We start from the raw sequence: 21,129 nt of genomic DNA, 5'->3' as shown, positions 1-21,129 counted from the left end.
CGTTCGTTCGTTTGGGTCCGATTTGTACGAGTCGAGAACGTTTCGCGATTCCTGCGTTCCCCGCGGGACAATTCGATCGGACGCGTCGCGGCGCGGATTATCGGCTTTTTGGATCGTTCGCGGTCATTATTCGTGGCACGCGGTCGGGAAAGTTTCTTCCCCGGGTGCGTAACGTACCGTACCGCGCGTTGGATCGATCGCCGCGCGGACCGACGAGCTCCCGAGTAAATCGTTGCCAGACTTTTTATCGCTCGCGGACCTCGAGCAACCGGCGCTCGATATTTTGCCAGTGAACGCGTCACCGACGAAGACCGATCCGAGGAAGGAACCAGCGGGACGTTTTCTCGAGAATCGCGCGCAACGGACGGGCCTGCAAAAACCGAACGAAGAGAGTTTACGCAAAATACGTATCGCGTTGGCCGGGAAACGAGAAACGCGTCGCGTCGCGTCGCGTCGCGTTTCTCTTTCGTCGATCGACTCGGGTCCCGGTGAATCCGCGACCTTCTCGGATCGTTGGGACGCGTCGAGGACCGAACGAGCGCACGGAATTGACCGGTTGGCCGGCAGCGAGCTTCGAGGTCCCGAGCTTCGAAGCCCGGTCGTCCAGCCGGTGCCCGGAGGACGGCAGCGTTCGTCGCTCGAATTTTCATTTTACGGGTCCGTTTAACGGCGCCGTCGTTAACGGCGAAGCCCAGTTTCCAAATCATTTTCCGCGAACCTTTCGGTGTTCGTCGATTTACGACGCGCGCAGCGGCGCCGCGGACAACGGGGAGAATTTCCCATTAAAGAAATTTGCATATTAATGGAAGCGCATCGCGCGGTCCACGGTACCGGAACGAGCGCGATCGAGTCGGAATTTCGATTAAAAAAAGGGGGATCGATGGATGCGTGCACGCGCGGCACCCCGAGAGGGAGGGAGTGAGGGAGGGAGGGAGGGAGGGAGGGAGGGAGGGAGGGAGGAGCATGCGCGCGTATCGGGCGCATCGCGGAATCCGTGATACGGATCTGCTTTCAGATGGGAAATATCATATGCTGCCGACCGGAGAGCTTCTGGTTTTCTCGATGACATCGGCCGATGCGAAATCCAGTTATCGGTGCCGGACCGTGCACCACGTCACCGGCGAAACCGTCGAAAGTTCCTCCCACGCCCGACTCGTGATGAGTGGTAAGTTTCGGACATCCAACGCCCTCGCGAACCCTCCAACTTTCCCTCCAACGATCCGTGTTTCGCGCCGATCGAGTTCCGACCGCCCCTCTCCTCCCGGAAATTTCCAACCTCGACGCCGTCCCCGAACAGAGGGAGAAATCGCCCTCGGAGGCGTCGGCTGCGTCGGCACTTTAACGCCGACGAAAGAGCGCGAACAACCCCCGTTCCTATCGAGCCTTTCTCGAGGATAATCCAGGGAACGTTTCGCGCATCTACTTAAACGCGAGCGTTTATACAACGATCTCGCGCATACCTTTTGCATAATAAATCGTAATGCATTGTTGCGCGTTTCCCGTGGCAGCGGGCACCCTTACACGCACCCGTACACGCGACCGTACACGCGACCGTACACGCGACCGTACACGCGCTCGCGCCCTGTCTTCTTCCTGAATAAATCACGAGCGTCCGAAATGCTAATGGCCGAAACGTCCGCGCTCTCTCCCGGTCGTCGGTGTTTCCGCACCGCGACCAAGTGCTTCCAGTCGTAAACAAAATCTACCGACGTCGGTGAAAATACAAACCGATTCGGAGTGGCTCTCGGCTTTGCCCGGCTCCTCTATACATCCACCGTCTCCGTGGTTCGCGAGCCCAAACTTTTATTCGGAGCGCGGTTCGTGCAAACACGAATCGAAAGGCAAACGTTTCGCGAGGTCCGAGGAATCGCGATCCCGATCGCGATCGAGGCTTCGCTCGACGATCCTGGCCGCGAACGCGATGGCTCCTCGGCGCACCGGATCCGACTCGTAAGACGCAAAATGGGTCGAACGCGGATGAGCGAGCTTGGAACAATGGGCCGACTAACGACCAAAGTGCAACCCGAGATGCTTCGCTCTTGGCCGGTTGCGACGGAGAAGCCACCGAATCGAACGCGAGACGACCATATTGTTCGTTGCTCGCGAACGACGAAATCAGGGACCGTTGTTCGAGAAAGTCGAGACGAATTTGCGCGAAACGGAGATTGCGAGAAACGCGAGGTTTTCTTTCAACGGGCCGCTCGGATACGACGACGACGACGACGACGACGACTCGAAGATTCGATGGAAACCCTGCGAGCGGTTCCTCTCGTTCTCCCAGTCGTCGCCATTATCCACCCTAGCGTTTATTCGCGCCCTCCTCGCCACCGGCGCGTTTTAGGTAGACCCTGCGCTTTTTAAGCCAGGTGTCCATTAAAGAGCACGGCCGCCGAATGGACCGCGAATCGTTTAAAAACCGCTATTTCTCGAGCCGGAACGCGACGGTGCATCGCGGTCTAATGGACCGACCCCTCCACGCGAGATACACACCGCGCGCGTTTCCCTTTTCGATTTCCGAACGAACGTTTTCCTTCCGCGTACCGACGAACATTTCTCTCTCTTTCTCTCTCTCTCTCTCTCTCTCTCGGTCGACGGACCGGGAAAACGTTCAACGTTCGTAAATTCGCGAAACGAGGCGAGCAATCCCTTGGTTCGCGCGCGTTTTACGATACCCTGGTGGGCTTTTTGCCGGTCAACGACGGAGACGGGAAAGAAAGGGTCGTCGGAGCGACAAAGGTGCGAGCGACCGCGGCGAGGAGAAGGCAAACGGGCCGAGGAAAGGGGACGTAGCTCCGTCGAAGCTTGGAGGAAAACGCAAAGTACGATCGACGGTGCCAGGCCGCGGTCTCCTCCGATCTCGTCGAGCCTAACCGATTTCCTTTTCGATTTCGCGGTTCGACGCCGCGATCCGTCGATACCGAAAACACCCATCGGTGTTCTCGAGCCTGTTTTCTCGCCAACGGTTTGTTTACTCGGTCGTACCTTTTTCTCCGGCGCGTCGCGCTCGTTCACCGCGACGAATACGGGTGCGCAAGGAGGGAGGAGCGAGTAAATATGTACCTTCGGTCGCGAAGAACAAACGACGAGTGCCGCGGCGCCCGACGACCGACGCTCGCCGTATTACGTTTACGCGCGGACCGCTGCGAGTCGAATTCCGGGGCAAAGTACACCGAGCGGGCCTTTTTCGCTCTTCGAACTCGCGGATCTTCACCGAGAGCCTCCGGACTCCTCGCGGTATACGCGAAACGACGCCCAGGATTTAATCTCGACCGGGCCGAAAGGAATCGGGTTTCTCCCTGGCCGCTATTCCCTACGAATCGTGGATACGATTGTACCGAATTGCGGCCGGCCGATACGCACCGAGGCCGAGGCCGAGGCACGTGTACACCTTGCGCGCAAATTGCGCCCGTGTACCGCGAGTTGCGACCCGAATTCGGAAGCAATCACCGGCTGGCGTTAAATTACGCGCGTCCTCCGTCTGCCGTCTTGTCGACCGATCGACGAACCTCGAACGATGTTTCCTCCTCGGTATTTCCGTTTCGTCCGCATTTTGGCAACGGAAACGCCTCGCCTCGCCTCGCCTCGCCTCGCCTTGCGTCGCCTTGCCTCGCGCGATATACATTGTACGGCTAATTAGCGACAACTTTGTCACGGGGAAGTTGCTTGTTCCGAGTAAATACGCGAGAAAGACCGGAGCCATTTGAAATTCTCTTTGCCGGCGACACACGCGCCCGGTGTATATTTAATAGAGTCTTAATTGGAGTCGACGGCTCGAAAGGTTTAATTGGACATCGTTCCGTCGCGGTTTCCGCTCCCTTCGGACGCGTTTTTCCCCTCGTTCCGGGCCGAGTCGGGCCGGCTCGCGTTTCGCGTGCCCTCCCTCTCGTGGATCGAGTGCCGCGAGAAAGGGCGAAGCCTTTGGATTACGCAGTCAACGACCGATGATTCAAAGGATACGAAGATGTTCGTTCGAGCACTCGGTCCGTTCGGTCGCTGTTCCGCTTAAACGTCGCGCTCGTGCACCGGCCGAGTACTCTTCCTCGATACCGGTCGAGTTCGCGTACTTGGAGATCGCTCGTCGCTGTCGCTTATTAATTAAACTTCTCTCTTCGCTGTTTAACTTTTTAACTACCGTCGCGGGAAGAGCGTTCTCGGGGGGAACGGTTTTCGAATTTTTCGACCGGGCTTTCGAGTTTTCTCTCTTCTTCTCGACTTTCGTTCGCTGCTTTCCAAGAAATTTTTACGCCTTCGAGAGGAATATCCGCTCTCGAAGCGGCACCGTCGACGATCTCTTGGAGGATCGCGAGCTCTAGCCGAGTCGCGAAAGTTTGTCGTCGCGCGACGGCGACGGCGACGGCGACACAGGGTCGTCGCAGGTTCGCTTCGCGTTGCGAATTATTTCCGTCTACTCTGCTCGCGAACGACCCTTCTCCCGACCAGCAAACGGACCTTAACGATCCGACCTCGCGAATCCTCGAAAGAGATCAAAGAGTCGACGGTCATCGACGCGCCACCGAACGATCGCTCCTCGAAGCGATTCTTTCGATTCGAATATCGACCGACCGACCAACCGGATGCGCGCGCGCGCGTGTCCCCGTGTTTTTCGCCGGACGAACATCCACGCGAACGATACCGACGCCGACGTCGAGCTGCGTAAGTCGGATGCCAATGGCGTAAAAAGTTTTCGAGCCACGTATACGTCCACGAGCCGCTGGAACCAACGCGAGTACGAACAAGGGTGTGGTGGCGGGGCGTTGCTGGAATATGGCAACTGGAATTGCACACTGGGACGCGTGCAACAGAGAGAGAGAGAGAGAGAGAGAGAGAGAGAGAAACAGCGCGGGCGAGAGCGCGAGAGACGGTTCGAGAGTCAGCGAGAGAAGCAACGAGGAGGAAGAGAGACCGAGACAGAGGCGAGCGACGATCAATACGCCATCGGCTTAAATTACAATAATAACGCCGACCGGACAAAGCGAGCGCGCCATTATAAAACACCGGAACCGTAAAAAACTCTAGCGTCGCAAGGTCCCACTGTTCGACAAACTGCATCCGGTGTTTAAGCGTCGTCGAATCGCAAATAAAATCGCCGTTACTTCGGATCGTCCTCGGGGCCCGAGATTACGACGCGCGGGACTCGAGAAAGAGCGCCGTTTCGACGACCGATTACCCGACGATAATTGAAACCCGACTGGAACCACACCCCACGCGAGGAGTTTGCGTTTTCTCTCCGCGAAAAGAACGTCCCTTCTGCAAAGAAACGTTGCGGTCCTTCGACGAAGGGACTCCGGAACGACGTATCGTTCTCGACGTTTCGCGTTTCGCGTTGCGCGTTTACGTCCCGTTCGATAATTTGGACAAAGCGAAACAAGGTTCTCTCCCGTTCTACTTTTCAGATCAACGAAAACCGGTACCACCGCGATTCAACGAACGAGTCAGTCCAGCGCCGATACGGACCGGGGAAACGATCGTACTGTCCTGCATCTCTCAAGGAATACCGCCTCCGATGTACCTCTGGTTTCGCGAGTCCGTATCGGGCACCGCGATGATCTTCAATTCGGAGCGAATTCACGCCAGGGCGGGTGTGCTGGTGCTGCAACCGGCCAGAGCCGAGGACGCCGGACGCTACGTCTGTCACGCCAACAATACGGCCGGTTCCGAGAGGGTCGAATTGGAAGTCTCGATTATAAGTAGCCTCTCCATTCACCTGGCGCCTCAACAGGTTAGTTCTCGGTATCGTCGTTCCGTCGACGCGGCCACGTTGGCTCTCGCTCGTCGAGAATAGTGGCTCGCCTCGTCCTCGAACGACGTTGCTTCGATCCTTGCTTCCTTTCTTCCGTATTTTCAGCCAACGGGAGGACCGAGGTCTTCGAAAGCGCGTACGAACGCGCGAACCGCGCGAGACTCCGCGATCGATCGGGCGCTGGAAAATCCAGCAACTCCTCGAAAAAATTCGCTCGCTCTCTCGTTCTCCTCTCCGTCGATTCGACGCCTCAACAGGTTAGCATCCTGTTCCCCGACGATCGGATCTCGGAAACGAATCGAGCGATTCCGGAGCCTCGGTGCTCCACCCTCGATAATCCTCTCTCGTCCTTGGCGAAATCTCCGAGTTCTCTCTGTCTACACCGTCGGAGGTTCTCGATCGTTTGTTCCCGATTTGCTCGCCGGGATGGTTTCGCGCGATGGTACGGCATCGAGCCGGGGACTCCCGATTCTCGGACGTCGTGGGAAATAAATTCGCGAAGGACGCGGTCGTTTCCACGGCGACGCGAAAGGGTCGAGGTTCTCGACGATAAGTAGCTTCTCTTCGTCCACCCGATACCTCAACAGGTTAGCGTTCCTTTATTCTATTTTGTAAACAACTCGAGAGGTTCTTCTTCTCCTCCGACGGTGAGTTTTTCTTCGCGGCGGTCCGTCTCGGCTCCCGGGTCGCGAGGCTGGCGAAACCGAGACTTCTCGACGAGCGTCGATTCCGTTTCCAACGATTCCGCGAGCTGCGTCGCTTCGAGACTTTCTCGAGTCGAGGAGAACTCCTGCCGCTTCGACGAGCGAGACGGACCTCTTCGAACGAATAACGCGAGATCGCCCCGGAACGACCGTGCACCGAGATCGGTGCTACCCTTCGAGGACTCGTTCGATCCCTCCGAGAGAAGAGAACGGGGATCGGAGAACATAGTCGATGGAACGACGTTCGTTCACCGGAAGCTCCTCGCGCAACTTTTCCCAGTAATCGGCAAAGAAACGCTTATCGCGGCCGGACGGATTCTATCCGCGTATTGGCTGCCGTTCGCGTCCGACAATTTCCTTCCATTAACGCGTTCCACTTGCTCGATGCTATTCCTTGAAAGCATCCAACGCGCCTTTTCGATGCGCGACGCTTTTAAACGATTCCTCCTCGGAACAAATTTTCGATCGACCGTTTTAACGGAATCAACTTCGCAGGTGGAAAAAGTTACCCGGAACGGGTATCGGCCGACCGTGGAAATTTGCTGGATATTGTATTCGCGGCGGTGCGCGATGTAACCAAACATCGACGACGACGCCACCGATTCGTCCGTATTCCCCGGCACCCGGTACCGAGAATTACGCGCGACTCGTCGCCGCGTTTCGGAGCACGATCTTGCCGCGATTGCTCGCGCGCTAATTTTTTCGTCCGAAATTCGATCGATGACCCCTCTTGGGCGTATCGACGCGCCTAGCGAGAGATAGACGAGCCCGTAAAGAGAAAGGGATCGAGGTGAAACCCGACAACGCCTTCGATTGTCCTTTTTTTTTCTCTCTTCGCGCGACGCTTCTCCTTTGGCCGCCTCCGAAGGCGCCAACCCGCGCGTCTTACTTTCCATTCCTTCTTCTTCCGTTGAATACCGTATCAAAGGATATTTAAAACCGTCTTCGGCTTAAAAGAAACTTTTCTTCGGTGCCGTGGAATAAAAGCGGCCAGAAACGAAGCAGCGCGACGCGACGCATCGCGACGATATTTAATAGTCGCGTGAATTCGATTCGACGAATTTTTCTCGACTCGTCGCTCGTTCCGCGGCTAATTCCGGCCAGGTGCGAATCGGTTCTCGCGGTATTCCAATTCGGTTTATCCGGTGGCTCGATCCGATCGGTTATTGCGACCCTTCCGGCCGTGTAAGAAGACCGTGTCCTCCTTCCTCGGTGGTTGGAACACGCTCGATATGCCCGAGGAATCTCCGGCGATCCTTTGACGTTCGAAACGCTTTCGAAATTCATAGCCGAAGGGCGCAGAGCGCAGAGCGCAACGCGAACCTGGCCAGAGTACACGGAGCAGCCGAATGCGGCTCCACGTCCATCGATATATCGGTGGTAATCAGGGCGCAGAATCGTAGTTTCCGTATCGCGCGTCTCGCTCCTCGGGCCAAAGCTTCCGCGTCAATTCCGGTCGAAGGAACCTCTTCGATAATAGCTACGATCGAGGGGGGATTAACTCGCTCGAGAGGTATATATTGAAATGCAGTGCCGGTAGGGCGTTCCGTTTATCGCTGCGAGGTAAGACGGGTCCGACCGGTTCGAGCCTTTTCTACTCGTCGCTCTACGAATCGAGGGGCGAACCTTCCTCTCCGTCGATGCATCGATCCTACGAGCCGAACAACGTCGCGACTGCCGTATTCCTCGCGTCGTTTCCAACCGACCTGCGTGTATCTCGTTCGGACGTCTCGGCCGCGGAACCGTTCTCCGTTAACTCTCGCAGGAATCTCGGAGACGCGGTAGAGACTCGCTCGAACGGTTCGCTCGCGTTCCGTTCACGATTCTCGTCACCGAGCCGATCGAAGGGAGACGACCGACCGACTCGAAAGCAATCGAGCTTTCGACGCTGGACCAAGAAACACTCGGCGAACCGTTCGATTCGCCGCCCGTGTTCTCGCGTACGCGTTTCCTCCGAGCGATTCTACTCGTTAAAAGCGAAGATTTTTGCGATCCGTCGGCGACGCGAGGGAAATCGAAACGCTGCGTCGTTATTCGATGGAAATGCCGTTCGTCTCTCGCGACAGGTCTACTTATCGCGTTCCGCGCAACGAGTAACGATCCCGTCGATCCATTTCCGTAGCTGCGAAACGGAATTCGACGCGGAGTTTCGAGTTTCTCGACGGAGGCATCGCTGGACGCGTCGATCCCTCGAACCCAGCATCGAGAACGAGACGCACCGGGTCGAAGGAGCTACGTTCGCTGGCTCGTTAACGCGTTTACGTCTCGAGCGAGAACAGAAGGAAAATTGTTCGAAAAGAGGGAAAAGCTGGTGGGTAATATTAGCCAGGTTCGTTACTGTGGGGTGCCGAGTGGCTGGAAAGCCGAGGATCGTTTCGTTGGAATTGTAGGGGTTTCGGCGGTACCGGGAAATTAACCGATGCTCGGTCAACACCGGGACTCGGCTCCTAACTTTTTACAACGCGCCCTCCGATGCGCCCTCGGATCCATCGATTCGACGAGTTTCGAGCGTTTCGAGCGTTTCGAGCGTTTCGTGCGTTCCTCGGTCTCGAAACAACTTTCGACTGGCCTCGCCTCGCCTCGCGGGTAAAATATCAAAGCGCGTTCGCGTTCTTCTTCTCGGTAAAAGGGATTTCCTCGCCTCGAGAGAGGAAAGAACCGTGCCGGGGGATTAAAAGCGACGTTTACGGTCGAACGTGCGCCGGATATACCCGTGACGAATCGATATTTGTTGCAGGTCACCGTCGACTTGGGGAAAGACGCCGAATTTCAGTGCTCCGTCACCGGGCAGCCGGTTCCGGTCATCTCTTGGACGAAAGACGGTCTTCCGGTGAGAGAGGGGGCTTCCGGTAGGAGCAAGATCACGGGAAACGACGGCTCGACGTTGCGTATATCCTCGATCGCGAGGGACGACAAGGGCATGTACCAGTGTTTCGCGAAGAACGACTACGAGATGGTTCAAGCGACCGCGGAGCTTCGTCTTGGGGGTGAGCGCGCATTTTGAATACTCGTTGATGTTTCGTTCGGTGCGTGGACGGTGGGAGGAAAGTGGCGCGAAAGTTGCCGCCGCGAACGGACCCCGCCCCTGCGAAATTAGCTTTACCCGGAGCTAAAAATTTCAGGTCAATGAAAACGCGCTAGTTACCCGAGGAACTTTTCGAGCGTAACGCGTAACACGGCGACGTACTAAAATCGCCACGACGCGACGGGGACACCGACGACGACGACGACGACGACGACGACGACGACAACGACGACGACGACGACGACGACGACGACGACGACAACGACGACGACGACGACGACGACGACGATGGCGAGGGCAACGGCGACAGCGACGGCAACGGCGACGACGGGAGTCAAGACGGATTAGTATACCTAAGCGCTCGTAACCCGGTTGCGCAACTTTTGCCAACTTGTATAAAAGTTTCGTCGGAAAATAATAAGGCTAAATTAAAGCTATTACCGGGTACGCTGTTAACCAAGGGCCGGGGACTGTATCGCGAAACTTTCGCGACTGGCTGCAGTTTTTATCGGTCGTTGCGAAATCGAGTCCGTTAAACGCGATAAAAATATACGCGTTACGAGCAGCTTTTATCCCGCGGGGTCCTTCGAACGAGTTTGAATATTTTTAATTAAGGGGAAAGTTCGGATTCGGTCGATTCGACGTTCGATCTCGTCTTCGGCGATTTCCCATTCTCCGTCGCGACGAAAGACGTCGGGAACGGTGAAATATCGAGCCGAGTGGGAAATTCCCCGCACCTTTGGCTCTCGTTCCGAATTTCACCTGGAACTTCTCTCTTCGTCGCCGGGCCGCACTGGATCGCAACGGATCGCAACGGATCGCACCGAATCGCACCGAGTCTCACCTGTCCTCGGAATATCTCCGTCGAAGAGACGCGGAACCGAATTCTATCGTCGATCTCTTCGTCTCGCGCGGATAGATCTCGTCTGTTCTCGCGCGCAGCCGCGATTCGAACTCCTCGAGGGGAAAGGCGAGAGACGCAACCGCGACGAAAAAAACTCCAGACAAGGGAAATAATAAGAGCTCGCCGGGGAGAGGAACGAGGAGAAGAAGGAAGAGAGCAGGAGGCGGAGGAGCCGGTGGCGGTGACGGAGCTGGCAGAAGAGGAGACGAAGACGAAGACGAAGAGGAAGGAGACGGATAGCGCGAGGCCCGATCGGGAGGGTTCCGAGTGGAGGAGAAACGAGGGAAAAAGAAAGAGCCGGGGAGAAGCGACGAAATGAAGAAAAAAAACTGCTTAACGAGGGCGATGCATAATGGAGAAAGGAGAAATCCACTGGCTGGCGTGCCGTGAAATAAATACATACCATTTGTCTTAGTCACGAGAGTGGGAAGCCCGGCGAGGCGGCTGCTAGCTCGCGGAATGAAAGAAACTCGACGCTGGCGTCGGGGCGTGGAGTATGGACGGTGGTTCGGTAAAAGTGTTGGTGCCGCTCGAAATTCCCGCGCAAAAACCACGGGCTAGGATGAATGGCGCTTCGAGCGAATACTTCCGTTGCCGTCTTTAAAACCGTGGAACGAAAACGCTGCTTCCACGTGACATAATCCATTACCTTAAACGACCCTGTCGGTGGACCGTCTTGAGTGCGCGTACCTACCGACGCCCGTTTACGTCCTAGCCTCCTCGCGTACGCGTCGCCCCGAACCATCGAGAAACCTTTCTCACCCGTTGGATGCCCCGACCACCGACGACGGCTCTTCGTTTACCATCGACCGCCCTTTCCTCGTTCTCGTTCTCGCTCTCGCTCTCGTTCTCGCTCTCGTTCTCGCTCTCGCTCTCGTCCCTCGTTACTCTCGACCGACCGTGGCCCCAAAATTTACAAATTTCACGCTCACGGAAACGAATCGAACGAACGACGATCGAAACGGTCCCCTCCGCTCCGCCGAAAACTATCGCGATCGGTCGACACCCGCGCTACGTCGATACTTTCCCAATGTACAAATGCTCCCGACGGGTCGATAATTACTTTCGACGATTTCGAGTCGAAAGCGTCGAAAGCGTTGCTCGCTCTCGAACCGAGCTAGGAAAAATCGAACGAGCGCGTACCTCTTTGCCCCTCCGTTCGAGTTCGTTTCTCGGTCGAACGGTCGCGTTGCGTGGAAATATTTAAACGTCGAAGACGCGCGCGTTGCGCTCGTTGTTTCGTATATTTTTCAAGGCCGATCAGTCGCGAGAAACGTCGGTGCTCCGTTCGAAACCAACCTTTTAAATAATTCATGCGTGCGCCGAACGGGATTCGAAAACGTCGAAATCGCTCCGAATGCCTATCGCTTTGCGAAACTCGAAATAATTGGAAACGGACTAATCCCCCGGCGTAACAAAGGGAAGGAATCAAAGCGGCAAACTTTTGTAACGATGCCGGGCCGAGGGAGGACGGATGTACGCGCGTAACGTAAACCGTTTCTATCCGGTATTTTTCCCGTTTACCTTTTTTCCCCATTTATACGTCCGGGAGAGCGGAATCGTTTACGAAACGTTTACGAAACCCGCGTACGACGAGAGCAAAGAATTCGAAAAAAATTTGTCGAGTTTCGGCCGGGGCTAAAATTATTCGGGAACGCTTTCCGTCCGAGTTGCGCGATAATTTCGCGGAATGAAAAATCTCCGTTCGGTTATATCCGCATCGGTTCGGTAGGTAAATTATCTCGCGTAAAAAGTGTAAACCGGTTCGGTTCGCGAGCAGAGGGATGCGAGTAGCGTGGACGATATATCGGGCAGCCGGTAAAGTTTTCGGTAACCGTGGTGCGGGAGGAACAACGACAACGAGCAGCCGGCGCGCGTACAATAATACGAGATTCGTAAAACGGGGCGTGGCCTTCGGCAATACGGGATCCTGATTTACGCCGCGTACAAACAGCCGCGCAGCTCCCAGCCTCGGTTATTGTCGGCTCTATAATTTGGGGTTAATTCACTAGGCGGCACTCGAGTTCAGGCGTCAAACCACAGATCGATAGTTCTGTCCGCGTGCAGGGCTTGTCGTGTAAATGTTGCGTGCGTAATAGCTCGCCTTGCGGCGACCCAGGATCGTTTCCACGGTACCTCGGACCGCTCCTGGTGCGCCCACCTGAGCCTGCAGCTGCACCGCTCCAGGATTTCGAAATTCTCCCCACTGGTATCCCATCGGTCGCCGTGCCGTACGAATTTGCGGCTCGTGCTCGCGGCCCGTGCTCGCGGCTCGTGCTCGCGGCCGGCCATTGGCGAGACAAAAACGAAATTCCGCATCGCGACGTTTCACCGTAAAAACCGACCGTTCGGTAGCTCTGAACGCGTTACCCGTATACATACCAAACGAGGCGAAAGCGCGATTTCGAGCCGGAAGCCATCGATGTCTCGGCGTTTGCCAAGTGGTTGCGTCCCGAGCATCGATCTTCGGCCGTTGGGTGTCTCGTTCGATCGCGTCCAAGGGGTATCCTTTCTTCCGAAGCGGGAGGACGCGTTCGATTCGAGGAGAACCGCGTACCGCTGCGTACCGGATAAGCGAAAAAGGTACGTACGTTCGAGAACAAGTCGAGAGAGCGCTTTCGAGACTTTCCTCGAATACTGAGTAGCACGAGATGACACGGGCTTCCGTGTCGCGGCAGCTTCGATTCGAAATTTCTCGCATCTAGGAAGGGGAATACCCGATCGCGAATCCTCGCGAATAACGTGCGCGCGAATTTACCCGTTTATACCTACCGTATACCCACGCAGCATTGAATCGTTTCGAAGTAACGATGGATTCTGGGTGAATTCCAGCGCGATCGATTTTCCGGGTGAAATTGAAACACGCTGGGCCGGCGTAACGTTACCGGAAACATCATTTAATTATCGGTCCACGGTGTATCGGTCTCGCTGGAGATACCAACCGCGCGGAGCTATCGGGAATTACGCTTTCGTCCGTTTACGAAAGGACAATGGAGAAACGCAACTCTTCGTTTTCGAAACGGTTCCGTTACGATGCCGTCACGTTCCGAAATTGAAACGTAAACGTAAACGCGGGGAATATCGTTCGTCGCAGGGAAACGTTTCGACGACGATTACGTTCGAGTTTAATCCGTAACGGTACGTATTTCAGACGCCGCGCCCCAGCTTCTCTACAAATTCATCGAACAAACCATCCAACCCGGTCCTTCGGTCTCGCTGAAGTGCATCGCCACGGGAAACCCGACGCCGCATTTCTCCTGGACCCTCGATGGATTTCCTCTTCCGCAAAACGACAGGTAAGAGAAGACGATGTCTCTTTCCGCTTGCCGGGAACGGGTGGGAAACGTTAAGAATCGAGAGGGTGCGCGCGTACGTGCGTGCGTGCCTGCGTTCGTTGCGTTCCGCGAGGAACGTTTCCGAGCTCAAAAATCGATGGATGGTGTGTACACAATTATTTTCGGTTATTAAACCGGAGGTATTACCATCGACGGAAAATCAGACCGGCTCCCCGTTATAACGCGGCCCCCGTGGGAACGGATACACCTCCCCGCGGGCTTCGATTCTCTGAACCAATTGAGGGGAAAATTACCAATCAACCGGTCTCGGTCTAAACTTTTTCGAGCCGCTCGATTTAGAACGATAGATTCGACGAGGCTGTACACGCGTCGCTCGATGATCGACCATCGCGGTCGCGCGTTCTTTTCCTTTTTATTCGTCTTTTCGATCGCCCGATAAACCGGATAACTTGGAAGAAAGCGGCGAACGAGAAAGACGCGAAAGAAGGTAGAGTTAGGCGCGCAACGACGATACGTAGCTGCGAGGCTGTCTCGAGACGCAACGAACGTCGGCAATAATTCCAACTACCGGAACCTCGATTATTCGCGTCTGTTCGATTTCCCGTGCCTCGCGAGTACTCGCGCCCGTTTTCCGTCGTCGCTCCTCCCTCGGTGGAGTATCTCTCGACGTCCTCGAAGACCGAAGGTTCGCTCGCGAACGCATCCGGCCGGTGGATGCTGCTACTCTCCGGCTGTTTCCGAGCACGCTCGAACAACGACGCCACCCCTTTTCGATGCCGAGCCGATCGAAACTAACGCGGAGCGTACGCGTCGTTTTCTCAGCCCCGTTCGTTCGCTCGCAGGTTCATGATAGGTCAGTACGTGACGGTGCACGGTGACGTAATATCGCACGTGAATATAAGCGTGGTGCACGTGGAGGATGGCGGGGAATACCGCTGCTCGGCGACGAATCGGGTGGCGAGGGTCCACCATTCGGCTCGTCTCAACATTTACGGTCTGCCCCATGTACGACCGATGGGGAACTATGCCGCGGTGGCCGGCGAAACCACCGTCATCAAATGTCCGGTGGCCGGTTTCCCGATCACGAGCATCACGTGGGAGAAAGGTCAGTGATCGTGGAAAGCGTTAAAGCCGACGCGTTCGAGTCCGCGTCGATCCTTTCTCGACCGTTCTCGTTTTCCCGACGACCCCGTTGCAAAGTACACCACCGCGACCTCTCGAATCGCCCGCCGCTCGATTTAACGGAAACCGAGTCGAACGAAACCACGCCGCGCGAGGATACCGATGAAATTTCACACAAGAAACCGAAAGTATCGACCGAGCGAACCCATCGATGCCGATCCCTACGGTGCTCGAAGCTTTCGGCACCGATACCCTCGGATTTCGTATTTTCCTTTCCTCGAAGGAGAGAAAACTCCACGTTTTCTCGAGCGTTTTCTCTCTCGAACTTTTCGAAAGTTTCGAACGGCACCGGCCGTGTAACGTTCTCGAGGCGCGAGACACCGTCGCGCGTCGATTTACTCGAGCCCGGGCTCGAACGGAGAATCGAATTTATCCTTCTCTCGATCGAACCGGGCAAACGTTGGACGTCGTTCCCGTACTCGGAGAAGAAACACTCTTTTCTACTCCACTAGTACTTCCATTGTTCGGACTCGGTGCGTCCAGAGATCGGTCCAACGAACTGAGAAACGTTTCTTCTTCTTGGAATCGCAGACGGCAAAGTGTTGCCGACGAGTCGACGTCAGGAAGTATCCCCGAACGGAACCCTGGTGCTTCATCGCGTCGACAGCAGCACCGATCACGGTGCGTACACCTGCACGGCGAAGAACAAGCAAGGTCGTTCCGATTCTCAGACGGTTCACATCGAAGTGAAAGGTAAAGTTTACCGTTCTCTGTCTTTTCTTACGTTTTACCGTACGCCCTCCGCTTCGATTGGAACAGCAGCGCCTCCGTATTGTTCGCGTTTCGATGGAACGTCGTTGTCGATTTTCTCAACCGGTACGGCCTGTTGTTCCAACCGAGCGAAACGAAACGAAACGAAACGAAACGAAACGAAACGAAACATATTTGTCGCGTAACCGATTCTTTTGGTATCCAGTTGTAACGCGTCGACTCGATACGCAACCGTGAAATTTTTGTTGGATCGATAACGGTTTCGGATCGACGATTTTTACGCAGGGATCGCGCCGAGCGGTTTTCACAGGTCACGTACAGGCCGCACGAAACGCGTGGTCGAGCTTAACGAACGCCACGAGTAGGTACGTACGATCCAGAGGACTGTGAAATTGCCCGTATACCTACGCGTCGTACGCTCTACGCTTCCGTATTGCGATTCCGCTCGAGAGTCGAGAGGACAACGCTCGCGTCCCGGCGAGCGAGGAAAACGCCGGAAAGGAAAAAGAAATACGCGTAATGGTAATCGGTTTAAAGGGATTTGGAAACGGAGGAGATCGGAAACGTCGCTCGAAATCGCTCGACTCGCGAACAAAAAAAAGAAAGGAAAAGAAACGGGGTAAGAAAAGTTCGGTGGTCGAGCGCGCGCGCGCAACGATTTTCGTTTCCGCGACGATCGTATCGATCGATTCGAGGGAGAAAGTTTCCTCGGCAAAGCCCCCGGCCCACGAGCCGAGACTCCTCGACGGTGAAACCGAGAGAGAGAGGACGAGCAGCAGGTTGTCCGGCGGACCGTGTTCAAATAAAATGTCTCGTGATTCCTGTAATTTTCAGTACCGCCTAAAATCGATCCGTTTAGCTTTCCTGACAATGTTCAAGAAGGCACGCGGGTACACGTGACCTGCGTGGTCAGCGAGGGCGATTCACCGCTGAAGATCACCTGGCTGAAGGACGGCAGGCCGTTGAGGCACGGAGAGGCGAGCACCCATCAGATCGGCGAGTTCGATCTCGCATTGAGGATACAACCCGCGTCCACGGCGCATAACGGCAACTATACGTGCGTTGCGAGCAACGACGCCGCCAAAACGTCTCGCACGGCATCGCTATTGGTCCACGGTACGCAGGGACGAGCACGATTTCCGCAGGAACGGTTTCTACGTCCCGACGATTTTTCTCGATTCGACGACGCGTATCCTGTACCTTGGCCGCGACGATACCGGCGAGCTCGTTATCGCCGGTCCATCCCGGTCCTCTCTCGATTCAACCCGCTGCCTCACGATCCCTTGGACGACTCTGCGGGCCGTACCCGTTCGCATCGATCGGCCATTATTTCTCTCGATGGGCCCGCGAACCCGGTCTTTTCCCGCGCGCAACACCCGATGGAATTTCAACGGACGCCCTCCATCCGTCCCGTCGCTTCCCTTCCGCTCGTACCTATTGCTCGCGAGTCGATCGCGAGTAAATTCGTATCGCGCGCGACGCGATTCCCCGTTTACGGGGGAACGAACGGCTGCGAAACGGACAGGAGAAACGAAGGAAAAAAGTGTCCGGGGATCGTCGATATTAATCATCGCGCGGCACTCGACAGGACCTCTCGACCGGTGGAAACTCCCCGTGTAAAGCGCGGAAGATCAATCGTCGGTGCTCTCCGTCCTCGGGCGAGGACTCTGCGAATCGCGGAGCTCCTCTTTCTCCTGCTCTCGCGTCGCTCTTTTCACGCTCGTTTGCACACACGTGTACACGCGCGCGTCCCTACGCCCCTGCGCCCCTCTACCCACGCTCGAATCTTTTTTTCTCCGTCTCGCCGGGACGGCCAGAGTCGCGCGTCGCTTTTCCTGATTTTCGTTTCTGTCGTGCGACGGTGAGACGGGGTAGCGGGGCGACGGGGCGACGGGACGCTCGGCATTAAAAATCATTCCCTCTTCTCTAGACGAACAAATCAGCGCGAGCGGAACGAACGAAACTGTTGCCTGCGCGGGGAACCTACCCACTATCTACGTACGTACGAAACGAACGGCCTAAGGGTGATTTTAACGCGTTGCGCCGTGACGAGCGGCGAACCGAAACAGCATCCTCGGTTACGCGCGTCTCCGCGCGGACGCGCAGCACGAGTCGTCGCGATCATCGTCCGATTCTTTTCTACGGAAACATTGAAATCGTCTTTCGAATCCTTGGGCTATCGAAACGAGCTCCCTTTCTCTTTCGAAACGCGAATGCTTACCTCTTTGAAGGTTATTCGCGTACGCGCCTTATCCCTCGTACGGTTTCTCGATTATTCTCGAACAACCGGCGCGTTCTTTTCCAATAGCTACGGGGCACTAAATGTCCCGTCGGAGCGCGTATCCGTCGTTGGAACCAACCGGGCGAGTCGTTATTATCGTTCGTGTCGGCGAACGTCACGGCGGTAGCGACGGTTCCGCTCGAAAAATTGTTCGGAAGTGGAAAAGAATCGACGAAGCGATCGATTCCCCGAAGCAGCGATAAATATTATCGACGAGAAATTCGAGGAAATCGACGACAACGTCCAGCTCGACGGAAACGAAACGGAGAGATATTCGGGATTAAATGCGCGACGCTCGGAGCTGTTGCAAAAGGGATATCGAATCTTTCGACAACGTTCATCGTCGAAAGCGAGTTCTTTGTTGCGTCGGTGGATCGTTATTCGTCGGCGAGATAACCGCGTCGAAACTGGTTGCGACTCGGTCGATGTTAATACGATCCTATTCGTCGAACGATGCCCGCGTAACGACGCGCACGGCCGAGTCGATAAGCACCAGCGTCGATGTTATCGCGTTACGTTGGCCCGCGGTCCATTACGGGAAACGTAATGCGAGGACCGCGTCCGACCGAGGACCCCCGTAATCTTCGATAACCCGGACGCGTCCGAAGCGATTCGATCCCTCCAAGAAGAGGACGCTGGTTCGGATCGTCGCGTTCCACCTACGCGCTTAAAGCGAAAATACGCGAAATTGCGCGCAGGCACGCTTTCGTTTATTCCCGGATAGGATACGTAGCGACATTTTCGTTTCTGTTTGTTCGTTAACGGAAATCCGGTTCAATCGTAACGTTATACGCGCGTCGTGTCCCACGGGTGAATACTTCGATTCGTCAAGGTGTACCGTGTGCGCGTGTGTGTGTGTGTGTGTGAGTGGGTGTGCGTGCGTGCGTGCGTGCGTGCGTGCGTGCGTGCGTGCGTGCGTGCTTGCGTGGCAACAGTGTGTACGCGCAACGGAAGCTGTGCGCGTTGCGTTGCAACCGATGCGGGGATGGTACTTTGAAAACGAGGTCAAAATCGTTGATTTTTGCAACAGGACGAAGACAAAGGTTTGGTCACACGGATCGTATCACGATTGTTATTTATTTTCATCGAGACGATCGTACCTCGGCAAAAGGTGACAACTCGTTGAGATCGAGCCGAGCGTTAGTACGAACGAAGATCGATACGATACTTGGAAAATGTCAACTCTCGCGTTCTTTTTTCGATTTTGGTGGGTCTCGAGGAGCGAATTTGCACCGCGAACAGGCTCGAAACCGAGGCTTTCGAGACGGCGAAAAGCAGGTCGATCGCTTTTAGCGAACGACGACGGCGAATGTTTCTGAAGAGGCATCGAGGAACGGTGGACATCGGCCGACCGAGTCTCGCCAGATTCGTGGTTACGCGTAAGCGCGTAACGCGTAGACATCGATCCACCGATATCGTGGGCTCACAGCTTGATCTTTTTTTTTGTGCAGTTCCACCTACGATAGCTCCCTTTAGCTTTAACAAGGACCTCTCGGAGGGTGTGCGTGCTCAGGTAACTTGCATGGTCGAGAAGGGCGATCCTCCGTTCACGATCGCCTGGTCCAAGGACGGCGAGCCGATCGCCGGGCCCGGTCCACTTGGTTTCGGCAACTCCGGCATAACCGGACTCAGACACGCGCAGGCACCCGCCGGGCTGCGCGTAACCAACATTGACGCCCATTCCAGTACCATAGTTATCGAGCGCGTCAGCGCCGCTCACACCGGCAACTATACTTGCTTGGCGCGCAATTCCGTGGCCGAGGTCCTCTGGACGGCCGAGTTGATCGTTCGTGGTAAAGTAGACCGAATGAAATCCGAGCCGCCGGTTGAACGAAAGCTCGTCAAACCAGACTCGTTCGCTGTGTAAATGCCGTTTTCACCACCTTTCGTTTACACGTTTTTCTTGCACCTCGCAGCGCACCTTTGTCTATCTTGTCCACGTACGAGGCGATTTATCCGGATACGAGAATCGAGCGATCGTTTCGAGTTCGTTCCGTCCGATCGGTGTATTTTCGGACCTTTCGTAACCATCCTCGAGTCACAAATTACGGCCAGCGCAGAAAATATACGAATAACGCGCATCGCGCGCCCCACTTTCAACCGTGGAATATTCGTTCGAACCGATTCTCGCTAAAATCAATATTTACGGGGTCACCGAGGTGGTTTCGATACCGCGCGTACCTACATACGCTACGTACCGCAAATTCCATCTTTGTAATTTCTTCCGCGCGCGTTATTAATATCGATGGAAAGATACGCGTATCTCGGTCGAAGAAAAACGATTCGGAAGAGAGCGATCGCGGTGATTCTCTCGTTCCATGGAATCGGTCTACCTTCGTCCTCGACGACGAACGGGACGGTCGCTCGATCCGTCTCCGATAGATAACCCTGTATAAATTTATATTCTATATCGTTATCGTTATCACTGTGTAATCACGCGTAAACGCAGCCGTGCAGCCGCAGCAGCAGCAGCAGCAGCAGCAGCAGCAGCAGCAGCAGCCGTAGCCAACACCGCGCGTGTTCAAAGTATCTAGCATGAGATTTTCTCCGAGCACCTAGGGCTGCGAACTCTTTCGTTCTTCTCGGTTGACCGTAACGAATACGGATTCGTCGACGCGTACGCGGAAGGGTCGATCGATCCGACCTTGGTCGATCGCGATAATCCGGAGCTTGATATCGTTTTTTCGTGGTTGTCGCGCGACGAACGAATCGAGTACAACGCGATTATAGTTTCGCGGGGTTGGGTCAGGTTTTTCCGTTCTCGTTCGAACGATCGTTCGATCGGAATTATCTCCCGCGAATTCTGGTACGCGGTAAATCGAATAGAAAAAAAAAACACGCAGCTCTAGAATCGATATTCCGGACGATCCGCGCGAAACGCAGCAGCAGCAGTAGCAGCAGCAGCAGCAGCAGCAGCAGCAGCAGCAGCAGCAGCCGCCCAGCCTGCAACGCGACGCACCAACGCACTCGAGCACCGCACAATACGTTAGCGTTTCACCATGGCCACCGTACACTTTGTCTATATAGTTGTATACTTCACAGACGCACCGTCTATGAAATCGCACCGCTCCTCGTCTTCGAATTCGACGAGGTGCCGCGATCCTGGTTCCCGATCCGTCGATTCGCGCAAAAGTATCGACCGAACGGAACGAGGAACGAAACGATACAAGTTCGATCCGTAGGGGAGTTGTTACGACGACGCGGAGGGCCACGATCGCGGTATTCTCCGAAGGAGAGAGATTCTGCATGAAAGGGCACCAGCCACTTTTGCGAAATTCGGCTTCGG

General features: G+C 55.5%; 1 protein-coding gene across 4 annotated transcripts in view; it reads left to right on the top strand.

Moving 5' to 3' along the window:
* LOC143151689 (cell adhesion molecule Dscam2) overlaps positions 1–21,129 on the top strand; it is a 65,032-nt gene that overhangs the window by 31,930 nt on the left and 11,973 nt on the right. For 3 of the 4 annotated variants that reach the window (XM_076321041.1, XM_076321043.1, XM_076321040.1), the window contains exons 5-11: positions 1,016–1,165; positions 5,394–5,719; positions 9,182–9,431; positions 13,525–13,669; positions 14,512–14,774; positions 15,383–15,544; positions 19,295–19,636. In XM_076321041.1, the coding sequence (XP_076177156.1) occupies positions 1,016–1,165; positions 5,394–5,719; positions 9,182–9,431; positions 13,525–13,669; positions 14,512–14,774; positions 15,383–15,544; positions 19,295–19,636 (1,638 nt within the window). The remainder of the gene's footprint in view (positions 1–1,015; positions 1,166–5,393; positions 5,720–9,181; positions 9,432–13,524; positions 13,670–14,511; positions 14,775–15,382; positions 15,545–19,294; positions 19,637–21,129) is intronic. The other variant, XM_076321042.1, reaches the window with a different exon arrangement.

The sequence above is a fragment of the Ptiloglossa arizonensis genome, chromosome 9, assembly GCF_051014685.1.
Source record: "Ptiloglossa arizonensis isolate GNS036 chromosome 9, iyPtiAriz1_principal, whole genome shotgun sequence".
In the NCBI taxonomy this organism is placed as follows: Eukaryota; Metazoa; Arthropoda; class Insecta; order Hymenoptera; family Colletidae; genus Ptiloglossa; species Ptiloglossa arizonensis.
Note: the sequence above shows the minus strand (reverse complement) of the source record. Positions and strands in the feature narration are given on the sequence as shown.